At 37.7% G+C, this 14,839-nt stretch overlaps 1 protein-coding gene across 4 annotated transcripts in view; it reads left to right on the plus strand.

The window, feature by feature from the left end:
• Window positions 1–14,839, plus strand: part of STRN3 (striatin 3) — a 121,174-nt gene that overhangs the window by 64,238 nt on the left and 42,097 nt on the right. For all 4 annotated transcript variants that reach the window (XM_032242613.1, XM_032242616.1, XM_032242614.1 and 1 more), the window contains exons 5-7: window positions 384–557; window positions 12,189–12,318; window positions 13,498–13,639. In XM_032242613.1, coding sequence (XP_032098504.1) covers window positions 384–557; window positions 12,189–12,318; window positions 13,498–13,639 — 446 coding nt within the window. The remainder of the gene's footprint in view (window positions 1–383; window positions 558–12,188; window positions 12,319–13,497; window positions 13,640–14,839) is intronic.

The following is a 14,839-nucleotide window of genomic DNA, read 5'->3' on the forward strand; positions in this document are numbered from 1 at the left end:
ACTACAGCCTGGGTGACAGGGCAAGATTCCATCTCCAAAAAAAAAAAAAAATTGTGGGTGAGAGTGTATAGAAATTTAAAAACGTGTGTGTGTGTGTGTGTGTGTAATCCTAAAAGCGTTTTAAGGCACTAGGGCTTCTTGAGTTTTGAGATAATTGGCTCTTAATCAGTGTTAACCATGCTCATGATTTTTAATTTAAATTTGGGTTTGTAATTGGCATAATTCTGTTAGAAATGGAACTAGTCTGTAGAGAAGAAAGAAATTGAGACAAAGGAAGAGTATATTTTATAGGATTATGGGTTTTTCTAAAATTCCTTTGATATGATTTTGAGTCTGGCTCTTGTTAACAGTATGTGGATTTTAATATTTATTTTCTCTTACAGGTATCTTCAGGAAGTAGGTTATACAGATACAATATTAGATGTACGGTCTCAGCGGGTAAGGTCATTACTTGGACTGTCTAATTCAGAACCAAATGGATCAGTAGAAACAAAGAATTTAGAACAGATCCTAAATGGAGGTGAATCTCCTAAGCAAAAAGGACAAGAAATAAAAAGGTATGTTTTATCCTTAACATAGTTTATGTAATGCATATTATGGAAATTATTACTATTATTCTCTTTAGCTTCATGTTACTGCTATTAAAAAAATTTTTTTTTGAGGCGGAATCTTACTCTTGTTTCCCAGGCATGAGTGCAATGGCGCGATCTCGGCTTAGCTGCACCCTCTGCCTCCCAGGCTCAGGTGATTCTCCTGCCTCAACTTCTCAGGTAGCTGGGACTACAGGCACCCACCACCATGCCTGGCTGATTTTTGTGTTTTTAGTAGAGATGGTTTCACCACATTGGCCAGGCTGGTCTTGAGCTCCTGACCTCAGGTGATCCACCTGCCTTGGACTCCCAGAGTGCTGGGATTATAGGCGTGAGCTACCACTCCCAGCTACTATTAACAATTTTTAAAGATTGAGTTCAGAGTTAAAGACCTAGCCACCTCCCACCCCTCTCCATGGTACTATGGGCAAATAAATTTTCTATTTAGTGGCTTTTAAAATTTATCTGTGTTAAGTTGGTTTTTATTTGTCTGTTTTTTGAGTCAGGGTCTGGCTTTGTTGCCCAGGCTAGAGTACGCGGATACAGTGTTGGCTGACTGCAACCTCTGCCTCGCATGCTCAAGTGGTCCTCCCCGCTCAGCCTCCTGAGTTGCTCAGATTCCAGGCATGCACCACCATATATATATATATATATAAGAGCGTCGTGTAGCTCTTTTTTTTTTTTTGCTGAGACGGAGTTTCACTCTTGTTACCCAGGCTGGAGTGCAATGGCGCGATCTCGGCTCACCGCAACCTCCGCCTCCTGGGTTCAGGCAATTCTCCTGCCTCAGCTTCCCGAGCAGCTGGGACTACAGGCATGCACCACCATGCCCACCATATATTTTTTAGAGATGGGTTCTTGCTCTGTTACTCAGGCTGGTCTCAAACTCCTGGCTTTAAGCAATCCACCTGCCTCTCAGCCTTCAAAACTGCTGCAATTACAGGCGTGAGCCATTGCACCCAACCTGTTAAGTTTTGATAACAAGAGAACCGCTGTAATTCTGAAATAGGTGCAGAATCAGATTTGAGGCTGATTTTATGTAGTTCAGAGCTATTTTAACATCCTTATTTTTAAATTTTTGCTAGAGTATTTTCAACAAATTATAATGCTACTCTGTCACTAGAATGAGCAATGGTTATTTAGCCACGGGTGTGAAAGAAACAAGGCTTTGCATTGTGTTTGGATTTAGAAAGCTACCAGATAAAAACATTTATTGAGGTATAATTAACATATCATAAAATTTACCCATTAAAAGAATACGATTTAATAGTTTTTAGGATACTTACAGAAATGTTCAGCTATCACTACAATCTAAGTTTAGAACATTTTCACCACCCCTAAAAGAAACCCCCATACCCATTAGGTGGCCACTCTCCATTTCCCCCCATCTCCCTACCCTGGGGTACCACTAATCTACTCTCTGTCTCTGTAGATTTGTGTATTCTGGATATTTCATATAAGCAGTCTTTTGTGAGTGGCTTCTTTCACTTAGCATATTTTCAAGGTTTATCCGTGTTATACCATGCATCGTACTTCATTCCTTTTTATTTCCAAATAATATTCCATTGTGGATATATTACATTTGGTTTGTGTGTTCCCCTTTTATTTTATTATTGTTCTTATATTTGAGACAGGGTCTCACTCAGTTGTCCAGGCTGGAGGGCAGTGGCGTGATCACAGCTCAATGAAGCCTCAACCTCCCTGTGCTCAGGTGATCCTCCCACCTCAGCTTCCTGAATAGCTGGGACCACAGGTTCACAGCACCATGCTTGGCCAATTTTTGTATTTTTGCCACGATGGGGCTTTGCCATGTTGCCCAGGCTTGTCTCAAACTCTTGGGCTCAAGCAGTCTGCCTTCATTGGCCTTCCAAAGTGCTGGGATTATAGGCATCAGCCATCGTACTGGGGCTTCGTTATGTGTTTCTTCTACAGGTGATGGGTATGGGGTTGGTTCCAAGTTTTGGACTAATGAAGAAGACTGAGGACCTGCCAAACTCTTTTCCAAGGTGGTTGCACTATTTTACCTTCCGACCAGCAGTACTATAAGGATTCTGATATCTCCACATTTCATCATCATTTGTTATTGTCTAACAGATATACTTTTATTAATACAGACTTGATAAATACAAGGAGTTAAGCATTTTTACCATGAGATGTTACCCTGAGTAACATAGGTTAGAAAGACAAAAGAAAATGGGAAAAAAAACAGATGAGTTCATTGAGGTCATTTAGAGCTTAAGAAATAATGATACGGGCTGGGCGCGGGGGCTCACACCTGTAATCCTATCACTTTGGGAGGCTGAGGAGGGCAGATTGCCTGAGCTCCAGAGTTCGAGACTAGCCTGGATAACACAGTGAAATCCACTCTCTACTAAAATACAAAATATTGTCTGGGCGTGACAGCATGCGCCTGTAGTCCCAGCTACTTGGGATGCTGAAGCAGGAGAATTACTTGTACCTGGGAGGCGGAAGTTGCAGTGAGCCGAGATCATGCCACTGCACTCCAGCCTGGGCGACAGAGCAAGACTCCATCTCAAAAGAAAAAAAAAGAAAGGAAAAAATAATATGTATAGTTTATAAAGATCATTTCACATCCTGGATATATTTTATGATATTGTACAGTTGCCTAAAATATATTCCTGTCAGCTGGGCATCTGTTCTTATAGATGGCTCATATCTATAATCCCAGCACTTTGGGAGGCTGAGGTGGATGGATCATTTGAGGTCAGGAGTTTGAGACAAGCCTGTTGTTCACCAACATGGTAAAATCCCATCTCTACTAAAATTTAAAAAATTAGCCAGGCAAATGCTTGTAATCCCAGCTACTTGGGAGGCTGAGGTGGGAGGATCAGTTGAACCCAGGAGGCAAAGGTTGCAGTGAGCCAGATTGTGCCATTGCACTCTGGCCTAGGCTACAGAGCAAGACTCCATCTCAAAAAAAAAAAAAAAATACACACACACACACACACACACGCAGATACATATATGTATATGTATTTTTTTTTCTTTAAGGTTTATAGTATTTTATTTATTTTTTATTTTTTTTTTCCCTTTTATTTTATTGCATTTTAGGTTTGGGGGTACATGTGAAGAACATGCAAAATTGTTGCATAGGTACACACGTGGCAGTGTGATTTGCTGCCTTCCTCCTCATCACCTACATCTGGCATTTCTCCCCTTGCTATCTCTCTCCAGCTCCCTACCCACCACCGTCCCTCCCCTATTTCCCCCAAACTGACCCCAGTGTGTAGTGCTCCCCTCCCTGTGTCCATGTGTTCTCATTGTTCAACACCCGCCTATGAGTGAGAACATGCGGTGTTTGATCTTCTGCTCTTCTGTCAGTTTGCTGAGAATGATGGTTTCCAGGTTCATCCATGTCCCTACAAAGGACCCAAACTCATCGTTTTTGATGGCTGCATAATATTCCATGGTGTATATGTGCCACATTCTATTTATTTATTTTTAAAGATGGGGTTTCACCATGTTGGTCAGGCTGGTCTTAAACTCCCGACCTCAGGTGATCCGCCCGCCTTGGCCTCCAAAGTGCTTGGATTACAGGCATGAGCCACTGCCCCTGGCCATGCTTAAGGTTCATAGTTAACATAAGTCTTTGTAGAATTTTTCTTTCTGAGAAAAGAGCTCTTTAATAGTCACTTTGACATCAAATAGAGACCTTATTTTCTATAATGTGATTTCAGGAAGCATAGAGTGTTTTGTAGCATAAGAGAAAAAGCAGAAACATTATCAAGTATTTTTAGCCAAACTGGTCACTGGGTGTAATTTTAGTTTATAGGATTTATAGATATTTTACAGCAATACAAATTTGCCATACCACGTCTGACTCTGAATCAAAGATCTTTTTTTTTTTTTTTTGAGACGAAGTCTCGCACTGTCGCCTGGGCTGGAGTGCAATGGTGTGATCTCGGCTCACTGCAACCTCCACCTCCTGGGTTCATACAATTTTCCTGCCTCAGCCTCCCGAGTAGCCAGGATTACAAGCGCAGACCACCATGTCCAGCTAATTTTGTGTATTTTTAGTAGAGACGGGGTTTCACTATGTTAGCCAGAGTGGTCTGGAACTCCTGACCTCGTGATGCGCCCGCCTTGGCCTCCCAAAGTGCTGGATTATAGGCGTGAGCCACTGTGCCCAGCCAATCCTTTTGTTTTTTTCCCTCATTCTTTGCATCGTCTTACAAAGATCCTCAATAAACTATATATTCTCCTTGTAAAGCTTCTTAAGACTTTGATAGTTTTTTGGAGAGTGTGTGTGTGTGTGTGTGTGTATGTTAAACACATAACATGAGATCTGCCCTCTTAAAGTGTGCAGCATTGTTAAGAGAAGCACAATGTTGTACAGCAGCTCTTTGGAACTTTTTCATCTGGTATGACTGGAAACGGTAACTTTTGAACAACAGCTCCCCATTTCCTCCTCCCTCTGGCCCCTGGCAACCACTATTCATAATTGGACTGATGTAGTATTTGTCCTTCTGTGATTGGCCTGTTTTACTTAGTATAATGTCCTCAGAGTTCATTCATGTTGTCGTGTGTGACAGGATCTTTTTCTTTTCATAACTGAACAATGTTCCAGTTTATGCATATACTACATTTTGTATAAACATTAGGCAATATGCCTAATGGTTTATTTCTTTACCTGTTGATGGACATTTAGGTAGTAGTTTTTCATTTGTTTAGTGTTGTTTTGAATGGTGTCTTGCCCTGTTGCCCAGGCTGGAGTGCAGTGGTACAATCACAGCTCACTGCAGCCACAACTTCCTAGGCTCAAGCAGTTCTCCCACTTCAGCCTCCAGAGTAGCTGGGACTACAGCCACACGCCACTACACCTAGCTAATTTTTGTAAGTTTTTGTAGAGATAGGACCTCATTATATTCTCCCTACTGGTCTTGAACTCCTGGACTCAAGCAATCCTCCTTCCACAGCCTCCTAAAGAGCTAGGGTTACAGGCATGAGCCACTGCGCCTGGCTGGAAATAGTTGTTTTATTCAAGGCTTTCTTCTTAATGAGTAGACTGACATTTTCTGATTCTGCCCTAATGTAGGCATGTTATGGTTGAGCCATTATTAGGGTCATTTGAAAACTAGGAGTAAGAAAATGTGTAACATGTGGATCAATATTTCAGCAAAATCATGTATACTACATTCTTATTTATAATAGGAAAAAATTAGAAGCAATCTTAATGTTCAAAAGTAGAGGATGTAATTTTAGATTTCAGATCCCAAATTTTAGATTCATATTTTAGAGGCATTATGCCTAATAGTTAATATCAATTCTGAAGACAGACTGGATTTGAATCCTAAGTTAACCACTAGTTACTAGCCATCACTGAGGGCAGGGAATGTTACTTTTATTACTTGTAAAATGAGGATCTTAGGATTGATATGAAGAAGGAATGCATTAATATAAAGCATTTAGAACAGTAACTGGCACACAATAAGTGTTACATAATTGTTAGCTATTAGGAAATACTGTGTATCTAGTTGAAATGTGATCCCCCACCAGGGCTAGTGTTTATTAGATGCTATTGAGTGGCACTATTGTATTTCTTGATTTATGGTAGGGGATGTTGTGGTTGCATAGTGCATCATATCACAAAGCATCTACTTTATGAGGATTTATTGGGAAAGTTCTCTTAGATCTTTTTATTTATTTATTCTCTTAGATCTTACAACTGGGAAAAGTTGTGGTGCTTCTTAATAATTGGTCTTACTTACCTTTGAACCTCCAGTTGTTGCTCCCCGCCTACTCTCTTTTTTTAGCTGTTGGGAATCTCAGGGCCAAATTTGTGGGCCTCTTCTAGAAAATGCATTGATACATTTAGTCTTTTACTTAGCAGCCTTACCCTTGGCTTCATTTTATTTTCCCTTTCATCTGGATATATTCACTTTCAAGATTCTGTTTGTCTTTTTAGAATGAGAGACCGTATTAAATAAACAATTGGCAAAGAGAAAATTATCCGCAGATCGAGACTTCAACTTTAAACATGGTAGATTAAAGTCACATTTTACTTGTGTGCCTTTCAGAAATTTTGCTAAAAGGAAAGTGAAGGGCTTAAGATGCATTAATACAAAAGAACAACAACAAGAAAACAACATAAAGAATAAGGGAGTATACTATCTGTGAGATAGGGAGAATTTAACAATTTGGAATCCAGAAAGAGAATGGAGGAATGACAACTGACTGGCCCTAAGAAAGCTTGTTAAACATAAGTGCATTTGAGAGCAATTGGATGAAGAAAAGGAATAAGCCAATTCAAGTCACAGAATTCCAGTAAAGCCACAAAGGTTAAGGAATTACAGGTGTTTGGTACATCTGGAGTCAAAGGTTTAAATAGGGGTGTGAATAGAGAATTGGTTTAAAGTTTATTTAAGAAGCACAGGCTGGGCATGGTGGCTTACGTCTATAATCCCAGCACTTTGGGAGGCCAAGGAGGGCAGATCACTTGAGATCAGCCTAGCCAACATGGTGAAACTCCATCTCTACTAAAACTACAAAAATTAGCTGGGCATGGTGCTAGGCGCCTATAATCCTAGCTACTAGGGAGGCTGAGGCACAAGAATTGCTTGAACCCGGTAGGCAGAGGTGGCAGTGAGCCAAGATCATGCCACTGCACTCTAGCCTGGGCAACAGAGGGAGACTCCGTCTCAAAGAAAAATAAAAGTTTAAGAAGCACAATGTTAAATCCTCTTTCATCTTGCAAAACTGGCTTAACAGCACCCCTCTCCTACTCCAAAGAATGGTAGTGTATTTTCCACCAGTGATTTCTGTTGTCTTAAGAAATAAAACAACTGAAAGATGGGGTTATTGTATAAAATGGAAACAGCAGGGTTGTGTGAAAGTCTCCAGCTAAGCATTGACATCTCCTGTTTTCTCCTACTGTTTGACTTCCAGTACGTTGGCAGCTTTTATCTTTTACAAGCAAGATATTAAAATTGAATCACATTAATAGAAAAGGCCTAATGGTACTGAAAATTGGGATGTGTCAGTGAAATGGCTGGGCCTGTGACCTATCATGTATAAGTTAAGTCAGCAGCTTGACAAGACATAGCCATATTCTTAGTCCTTCTGGGTGGCTATAACAAAATACCATGGACTGAGTAGTTTATAAATAATAGAAATTTATTTCTCACAGCTCAGGAGGTTGGGAAGTCTAAGATCAATGTGTCAGCATGGTTGGGTTCTGGTGAAGACCCTTTTCTGGGTTTCAGACTGCTGAATTCCCACTGAGTTTTCACATGGTGGAAAAGTTAGGCTCCTTTGGGCCTCTTTTGTAAGGGTACTAATTCTATTCATAAAGACTCTGTCACCTCCCAAAGGGCTACCTCTTAATACCATCATATTGGGGATTAGGTTTCAACATAGGAATTTTGCTAAGGGACACAAATATTCAGACCATGGCACCCATGTGGACAGTACACCAGTTAGGACCAGAAAGAGGAAGATTCAGAGATCAAGTTGGGAGGATCAGTATCTGACTAGGAGTTTCAAAAAGAGAATACAAATTAAGTGTTGTTGAAAACTTGATTAAAATAGTAATACAAGAAAACTCTCTGAAATATATTTTCAGAATGTATTTCCAGGGATGTTTGTTCCAGATTGAAAGGATTCTTTCCAGGTGCTGAAAAAAGATCCATACAGAGGTTATCATCATGAATACTAAAAATTAAGTGGAAATTCTGAAATCTTCCAGATAGAAAAATTAGACTACGTTGAAAAGACTAGGTATCAGGCATTATTAAACAAAGCTAGAATATAGTAGAGCAGTGCCTTAAAAATCCTGAGGGAAAGTGATTTCCATTTAGATTTGTATACTGAGCCAAGTACTGTATTGTTTGTGAAAGTATTAATAGCATAAAGAGACATTTAGATATCAAAGCCTCAAATTTATCCTTCATTTTTTTCTCAGGAAGCTATTGGAGATGTGTCTCAGCATTCTGAGAGACTAGGCTGAGGAGGAAAGTGTAGGATCCAAGAAAAAGGATATTTAATAAAGAGAAGAAAAGGAAATTTCAGGAAATAGTTATTCATTGGGCCTGGACAGTAGCCAGAGTAGAATGGAAGGAGGACAGAACATTGGAAGGAAAGTTTCTTAGAAAATAGGAAATTAATACATTGCTTTATGTGTCTGAGGATTTTGAAAAGAGACGTGTAGTTCTGCTGGAAAATTCAGAGGAGAATAGTGATAACATCCTTGGAAAACCAGGCAGTTAAGAAAAACCACACTGGGCAGTTATTTCAGGAAAACTATACATAAAAGAAAGGAAGTGGAGTCATTGCAATGTGATTTAAATGGAAATACTAATATGTACTTTGTAACCATGGAATATTAATATAGGTGAAAGTAAATTGATGTAACTATGTTACTGTTATGGGAGGAAGTGTGGGTGTGGGATAGAGGCTGTAGGGAACAAAATTTTTATCAAGAAATAGCAATCTAAGCATGTTATTTAGAAAAAATAGGGTAAATAACAAAGGAAGCTTCTTTAAAAAGAGGTTGAAAAATGGTTGTTCCTAGTGTGTAGGAATCAAAGATAGAGAAGGATGGATCAGGGGACTCTCTTGTTACTCATTGTGTGCCTTGTCAATTTATTTAGAGCTATTTGCCTTTTTTCTCCTGAGTACTTCCTAGCAAGCAGAACTTCATTTTAGCAACTGCTGCAACAACCAAAGATTAACGATACTTATGATCCCCAAATTACTCTTAGCCAGCTTCACTAGAGACCTAAAAAGCTGCCTGACAACCCTTTTCTTTTTCTTTACTGGCTGACCCCTTTTTTCATTCTTCAGCTCAGTAGCTCTTCTAATCTTTTTCTACTCTTCATCAACTCCACTCCAGACTGCGTTCCTTAATTTTAGTCATTCTTATAAGTTTGTGACACTATCTCATTTTTGTTTTGTTTTTTAGAGACAATTCTCCATTGATCTCTCATGTTTCTAAACATCCTGTGAGCAGAGACACATATTGCCCTTTTATTCTGGATTATCTATTTAAGGATATTTATATAACAAACAGCCTTGTAAGATAGAGACAGTCTTCTGGAAAGTCACGCTTACTGTTCAATATAAAGATTCAAGTTCCCTAAGCCCAGAGTTCCTCCGCTATGATTCAAACAAACTGTAAGTGTAACATCTACCCAATCCCCTCCTTGCCACCCTTGTGGGACTTGGGCAAAGGAAATTCAGCAAACATTATCATCCTGTTACTTCCTGTGCTCCTGAGGAGTAGAATTCTTGTCTCTGACTCAATTTTATGACTTATTTCAGGATTCATGAAACAGTAATAGATGAGGTTGTTAGCTTGAAGGCAGGGAAAACCCTGAGACCTTTCACAGTCTATGATCCTTTAATTTTCAATTCCCTAAAGACTAATGATGTTGAGCATCTGTTCATATGCTTATTTACATTCCACCCATCATTATGATGCAATGTCTATTTGAAATATTTCCCCATTTTTAATTGTTTTGTTACTATAATGGCTTAAGAGTTCTTTATATACCGTTGACACAAGTTTTTCATCAAATATAAGTTGCAAATATTTTTTCCCAATTTACAGATTTTCTTTACATTTTCTTAGTATCTTTCAAAGAGAAAACGTTAATAATTTTGGCGAAATCTGATTCATCAATTCTTTCTTTTATGCTTGTGTTCTGTTTGACTTTTAAAGCCATGCAAATGTATTGCTGTGATTAAATGCAGTTTTTATAACCTGGAAACAGGGAGAACTCTCATTTTAGAGACAGAAATTTCTATCCAAGGAGCAGCAGTACTTAATTTTTCAAAGTTAAATATCTTATATCTTTAAAAAAATTATTTTAAATTATTTTATCATTGATATGCTAATTTTATCAAGTGCATCATTGCCTTTCATTTAATCTCCAAATACTAAGTTATATTGTAAATGTTGAGCTGAAAGTATTTATTGTTCTGGTAGATTTGTGGTTGTTTTTACTAATTTGCATTTGTAAAAACCATCTCCTTCTACATTCAGTCTTTATACAGTTTCTTTAAACTGTGCTGGATTGGGTGGGATATAGTGCAACCTATTAAAACTCTTTGTTAATGCTTTTTAAAAAATATAGTGAACCCTTTCTGTCTGTGGGTTCTGCATCGATGGATTGAAAATACCACATTGAAAAAAAATGACAAAAAATAAAATACAAATTTAAAAATGCAGTATGACACCTATTTATGTAGTATTTACATTGTATTTGGTATTATAAGTAATCTAGAGATGATTTAAAGTATACTATAAGGAGAATGTATGTAGGTACTTGAGCATCATAGGGGGAGGTATGTGTCCCAGAACCAATCCCTCATGGAAGCCAAGGGATGACTAGAATCTGAATTGTGTTATATGCTAATTTGAACTAATGGAGGCAACCAATTGGGGGCGGGGGGCAAAAACCCTCCCTGAGTTTTATATGATTTTTCTTTTTGGTACCATGTAGTCTTAGTAAAGACATTGAGAATCTAATTCAGCTCCCATGATTTACAGGTAAAGAAATTGAGGCCAAAGTTTTAAATGGTTTGGCCAAATTCAAGCAGCTACTTAGTGGCAGAGCAGAGACTTTTCATGGTGAAAGTTATTGTTCAGCTGAATTTTCTACTGCCTTTATTGTTTTTGTTGCTGCCTTTATTGTTAGACATTCAAACAGCTATATGAAAACCTTTTTTGTGTGTGTATAGAGAAACTCAAATTAGTTAAAATATTTAGTTAAGCCTGTCCCTATTACCTGTTATATGAGTGATTCTGTAAGACTTAAAAGTATTTCTTTAATAGATTTTGAGTTCTTTCTTCTAGATATGACAGGCCGTGAAATGGATTGGGATGTTTTATATCTGATTTACTATAAATTTAAATCTGGGCTGCTTGATAAATTATTTTTAAATTTTTTTGTTTTCATTTTGAGACAGGGTCTTGCTCTGTCACCCAGGCTGGAATGCAGTGTATAGCTATAGCTCACTGCAGCCTCGATGTCCTGGGCTGAAGTGATCCTCCAGCCTCAGTCTCCTGAGTAGCTGAGACTATAGGCACACGACACCATACCTAGCTAATTTTTTTTGAAGACAGACTTCACTATGTTGCCCAGGCTGGTCTTGGTCCTGAACTCCTAGGCTCAAGTGATCCTCCTGCCTTCACCTCCCAAAGTACTGGGATTACATGAAGCACTGTCCCTGGCCCCACCTGATAAACTTTGGTATTTACTGTTTTAGTCCTCAAACATTTATACTAAACTGTAAGAGGTTGTACTTAAAAGAAATGCTAAGTTTCATTTGCTTATGGTGGCTTTATTTTGAGAACTAATAATAAATTCGAGTGCCTAATACCATAGGATTTTATTTTGATGCAGTAATTACCTAAAGTATTTTGGACAATGAACTTTGGAGAAAGACAGCAGAGAATAGTTACTTTTATTTCAGTCGTAGAACATGAATCTTTCAAACTTTTTTTCTGGAATAAAGTCCTCAGACAGAAGGTAGTCATTCAAATCTCTCTAGCTTTAAGAATTGATTTAAAATAGGAACCAGAAAGAAAGAACCAGCCGATGGAATAGTTGGATTCATCTATTTTCCTTCCCACAGGCCCTCTGGTGATGTTCTTGAGACATTCAATTTCTTAGAAAATGCTGATGATAGTGATGAAGAAGAGGAAAATGACATGATTGAAGGCATCCCAGAAGGAAAAGACAAACATCGAATGAATAAACACAAAGTAGGAATTCGATTTTATATTCTTATTAGCTATATATTCATGTAGTTGAAATAGAAATTTTTGAGATGTCTTAAGTTACATTGGGAGTGATCATCTTCATTTTACATATTGCTTAAAGGTTTTATGTGTTCAGCTCTTTTTGCATTACATACAGTAGGAATTATTGTTTGCTATATTATTCACTAAATGGGCAAGAAAGGATTTGTTTTTGTAGGACTAGTCCGTTGATTTTGAAACCTTTTTAAAGCTACCCCCTTTCCACCTCTGCCACAATTGAGAATCACTGTAGAAGTCTGTCTCTTCTTGTATAGTACACAAGGGGTAAATTAACTGAAGTTGCAGTGGGAATACTTCCACCCTGGGTGAGGGAGTAATCTGTGAATTATAAGTAAGTCTCGACATTCTTGTTCTTTAGTAAGGAATAATAAAAATTTATTTTTGCTCATAACCTAAGAAACAGGTTTATCTATTTTAGTGGTTTGGGGGGCTAGCGATAGAAGCAAAAGTAGAGTCGATTGTCCATTTGTGAGTTACCAGAATAGTGTACAGTATTTCAACCATATAAAAAATGTGGGTAGTTCTAATTGTTGGTGCTTTGAGATTTTTCAATAATGTAAGGAAAAAAATGACAATGTTCCACAAAAGTTTCCAGTCTACAAAATCAGTTTTCAGTTTTTTGATATATTCTATATGTGTATTATAGTCTATTTGGGTGAATAGAGATTTTAAGCCTTTTTATTTTTTTGTTCTGGAAGGTAAAGCACTATTATAATTATCACAGTTATGAACTTAAAGTAGTTACTATGCCATATCTCTATGAATGAAGGACTAAGCCTGCAGTTTCCCATTTATGAGGTCAATTCAAGATAACATATCAGAATGCAAATAAGTGACTGGTTCTTCAGTGGAGGACTAATTATGAATATACTATAAGAGACTAACTGTTCTTGATGATTAGCCCTTAAACCATTTTTAGTACCATATTACTTAGATCGATCTTGGACAGCACTGTTGAACCATTTATCTAAGGTATAATTTGGGATTTGTGAATTACATGGGCAATCTAAAGTTTTGGATCCAAGTAATTTAAAAATGGGTGAATATAGTTATGTGACAATATTAAAGGATCCCTTTTTAATGTATAATAAAAGTAATTCTTGGCTTATATTCTATTTACAGATAGGTAATGAAGGTTTAGCTGCTGACCTAACTGACGATCCTGATACTGAGGAAGCACTGAAAGAATTTGATTTTTTAGTGACTGCTGAAGATGGTGAAGGAGCTGGAGAAGCACGGAGTTCGGGGGATGGCACAGAATGGGGTAAGGTGATAAAGAAATAGGGGGTGGGAGGAAATATAGCCTTTAATGATGGGTTATTATAAAATATTACATGTGGAATATGTGTATCTGAATGTATGGTGGCAGTTAAACTGAGAGCAAGGGAGGTGATGTTGAATAATAACAAGGTATTTTGTACCAATTTATTTACATTTGGTGACTAAACTGCTTAATATATATGGCTTCTGGTGGATTTAGATTTTTGTAATTTGTCTGGATTTAAAGTTGAACTATTTAATTAATTTGGAAATTCATTTTCTTTTTCTTTAATAGATTTTTTAAAATGTATGTATTCAGTTTTAAACATTCCCATTATTTAATTTGGTATTCTAGATTTAGGAAGATTTAACTCAGTATGTCTATATGGTGTTATCTGATTAATTACTAAGAAGCAACAAAGCTACTAATCCTGAATTATAGCTCTATATTGAGCACAATTTAGTGAAGATACTAAACTTTACTGCCTATAATATTCAGTGTGTAAAATGTTAGGGCCTAAACTTTGGAAGTGTTACATAATGCTAATAATAATTCAGGCGTAACTAAAAGAAAACGATTCTTTATCTGTACACAGTTAAAAACCCCATTAGGAAGTAAAATAAGTGTAAAAAATATTTTAAGGTAATAACTGATGTCCATTATGTTTTTCCTAGTAAATACGTTCATGCAATCCTCATTTAATATCAGCATGTTGTCTGGTAGGTGGAGCAAAGTGTGTTTACTGAGCTTTATTGGAGAAAGTTATTATTATTATTTTTATTTTATTTATTTTTTTTTTTTTTGAGACAGTCTCGCTCTGTTGCCAGGCTGGAGTGCAGTGGTGTGATCTCGGCTCACTGCGGTCTCTGGCTCCCAGGTTCAAGCAATTCTGCCTCAGCCTCCTGAGTAGCTGGGACTGCAGGTGCACCCCACCACACCCAGCTAATTTTTGTATTTTTAGTAGAGACGAAGTTTCACCTTGTTAGCCAGGATGGCCTCGATCTCTTGACCTCGTGATCTGCCCACCTCGGCCTCCCAAAGTGCTGGGATTACAGGCATGAGCCATTGCTTCTGGCCTGGAGAAGGTTATTTTAATACATCAAAGCTTTGCTTAATTACAAGGAAAAGGAATAATCACTAGATTTTTTTAAAAAATTATTTTGATAGCAAACATTTGGGGTTTTTAGAAAATGCCTTATTTAT

Source organism: Sapajus apella, unplaced genomic scaffold (assembly GCF_009761245.1).
Source record: "Sapajus apella isolate SASKATOON/1434 unplaced genomic scaffold, GSC_monkey_1.0 scaffold50, whole genome shotgun sequence".
Lineage (NCBI taxonomy): Eukaryota > Metazoa > Chordata > Mammalia > Primates > Cebidae > Sapajus > Sapajus apella.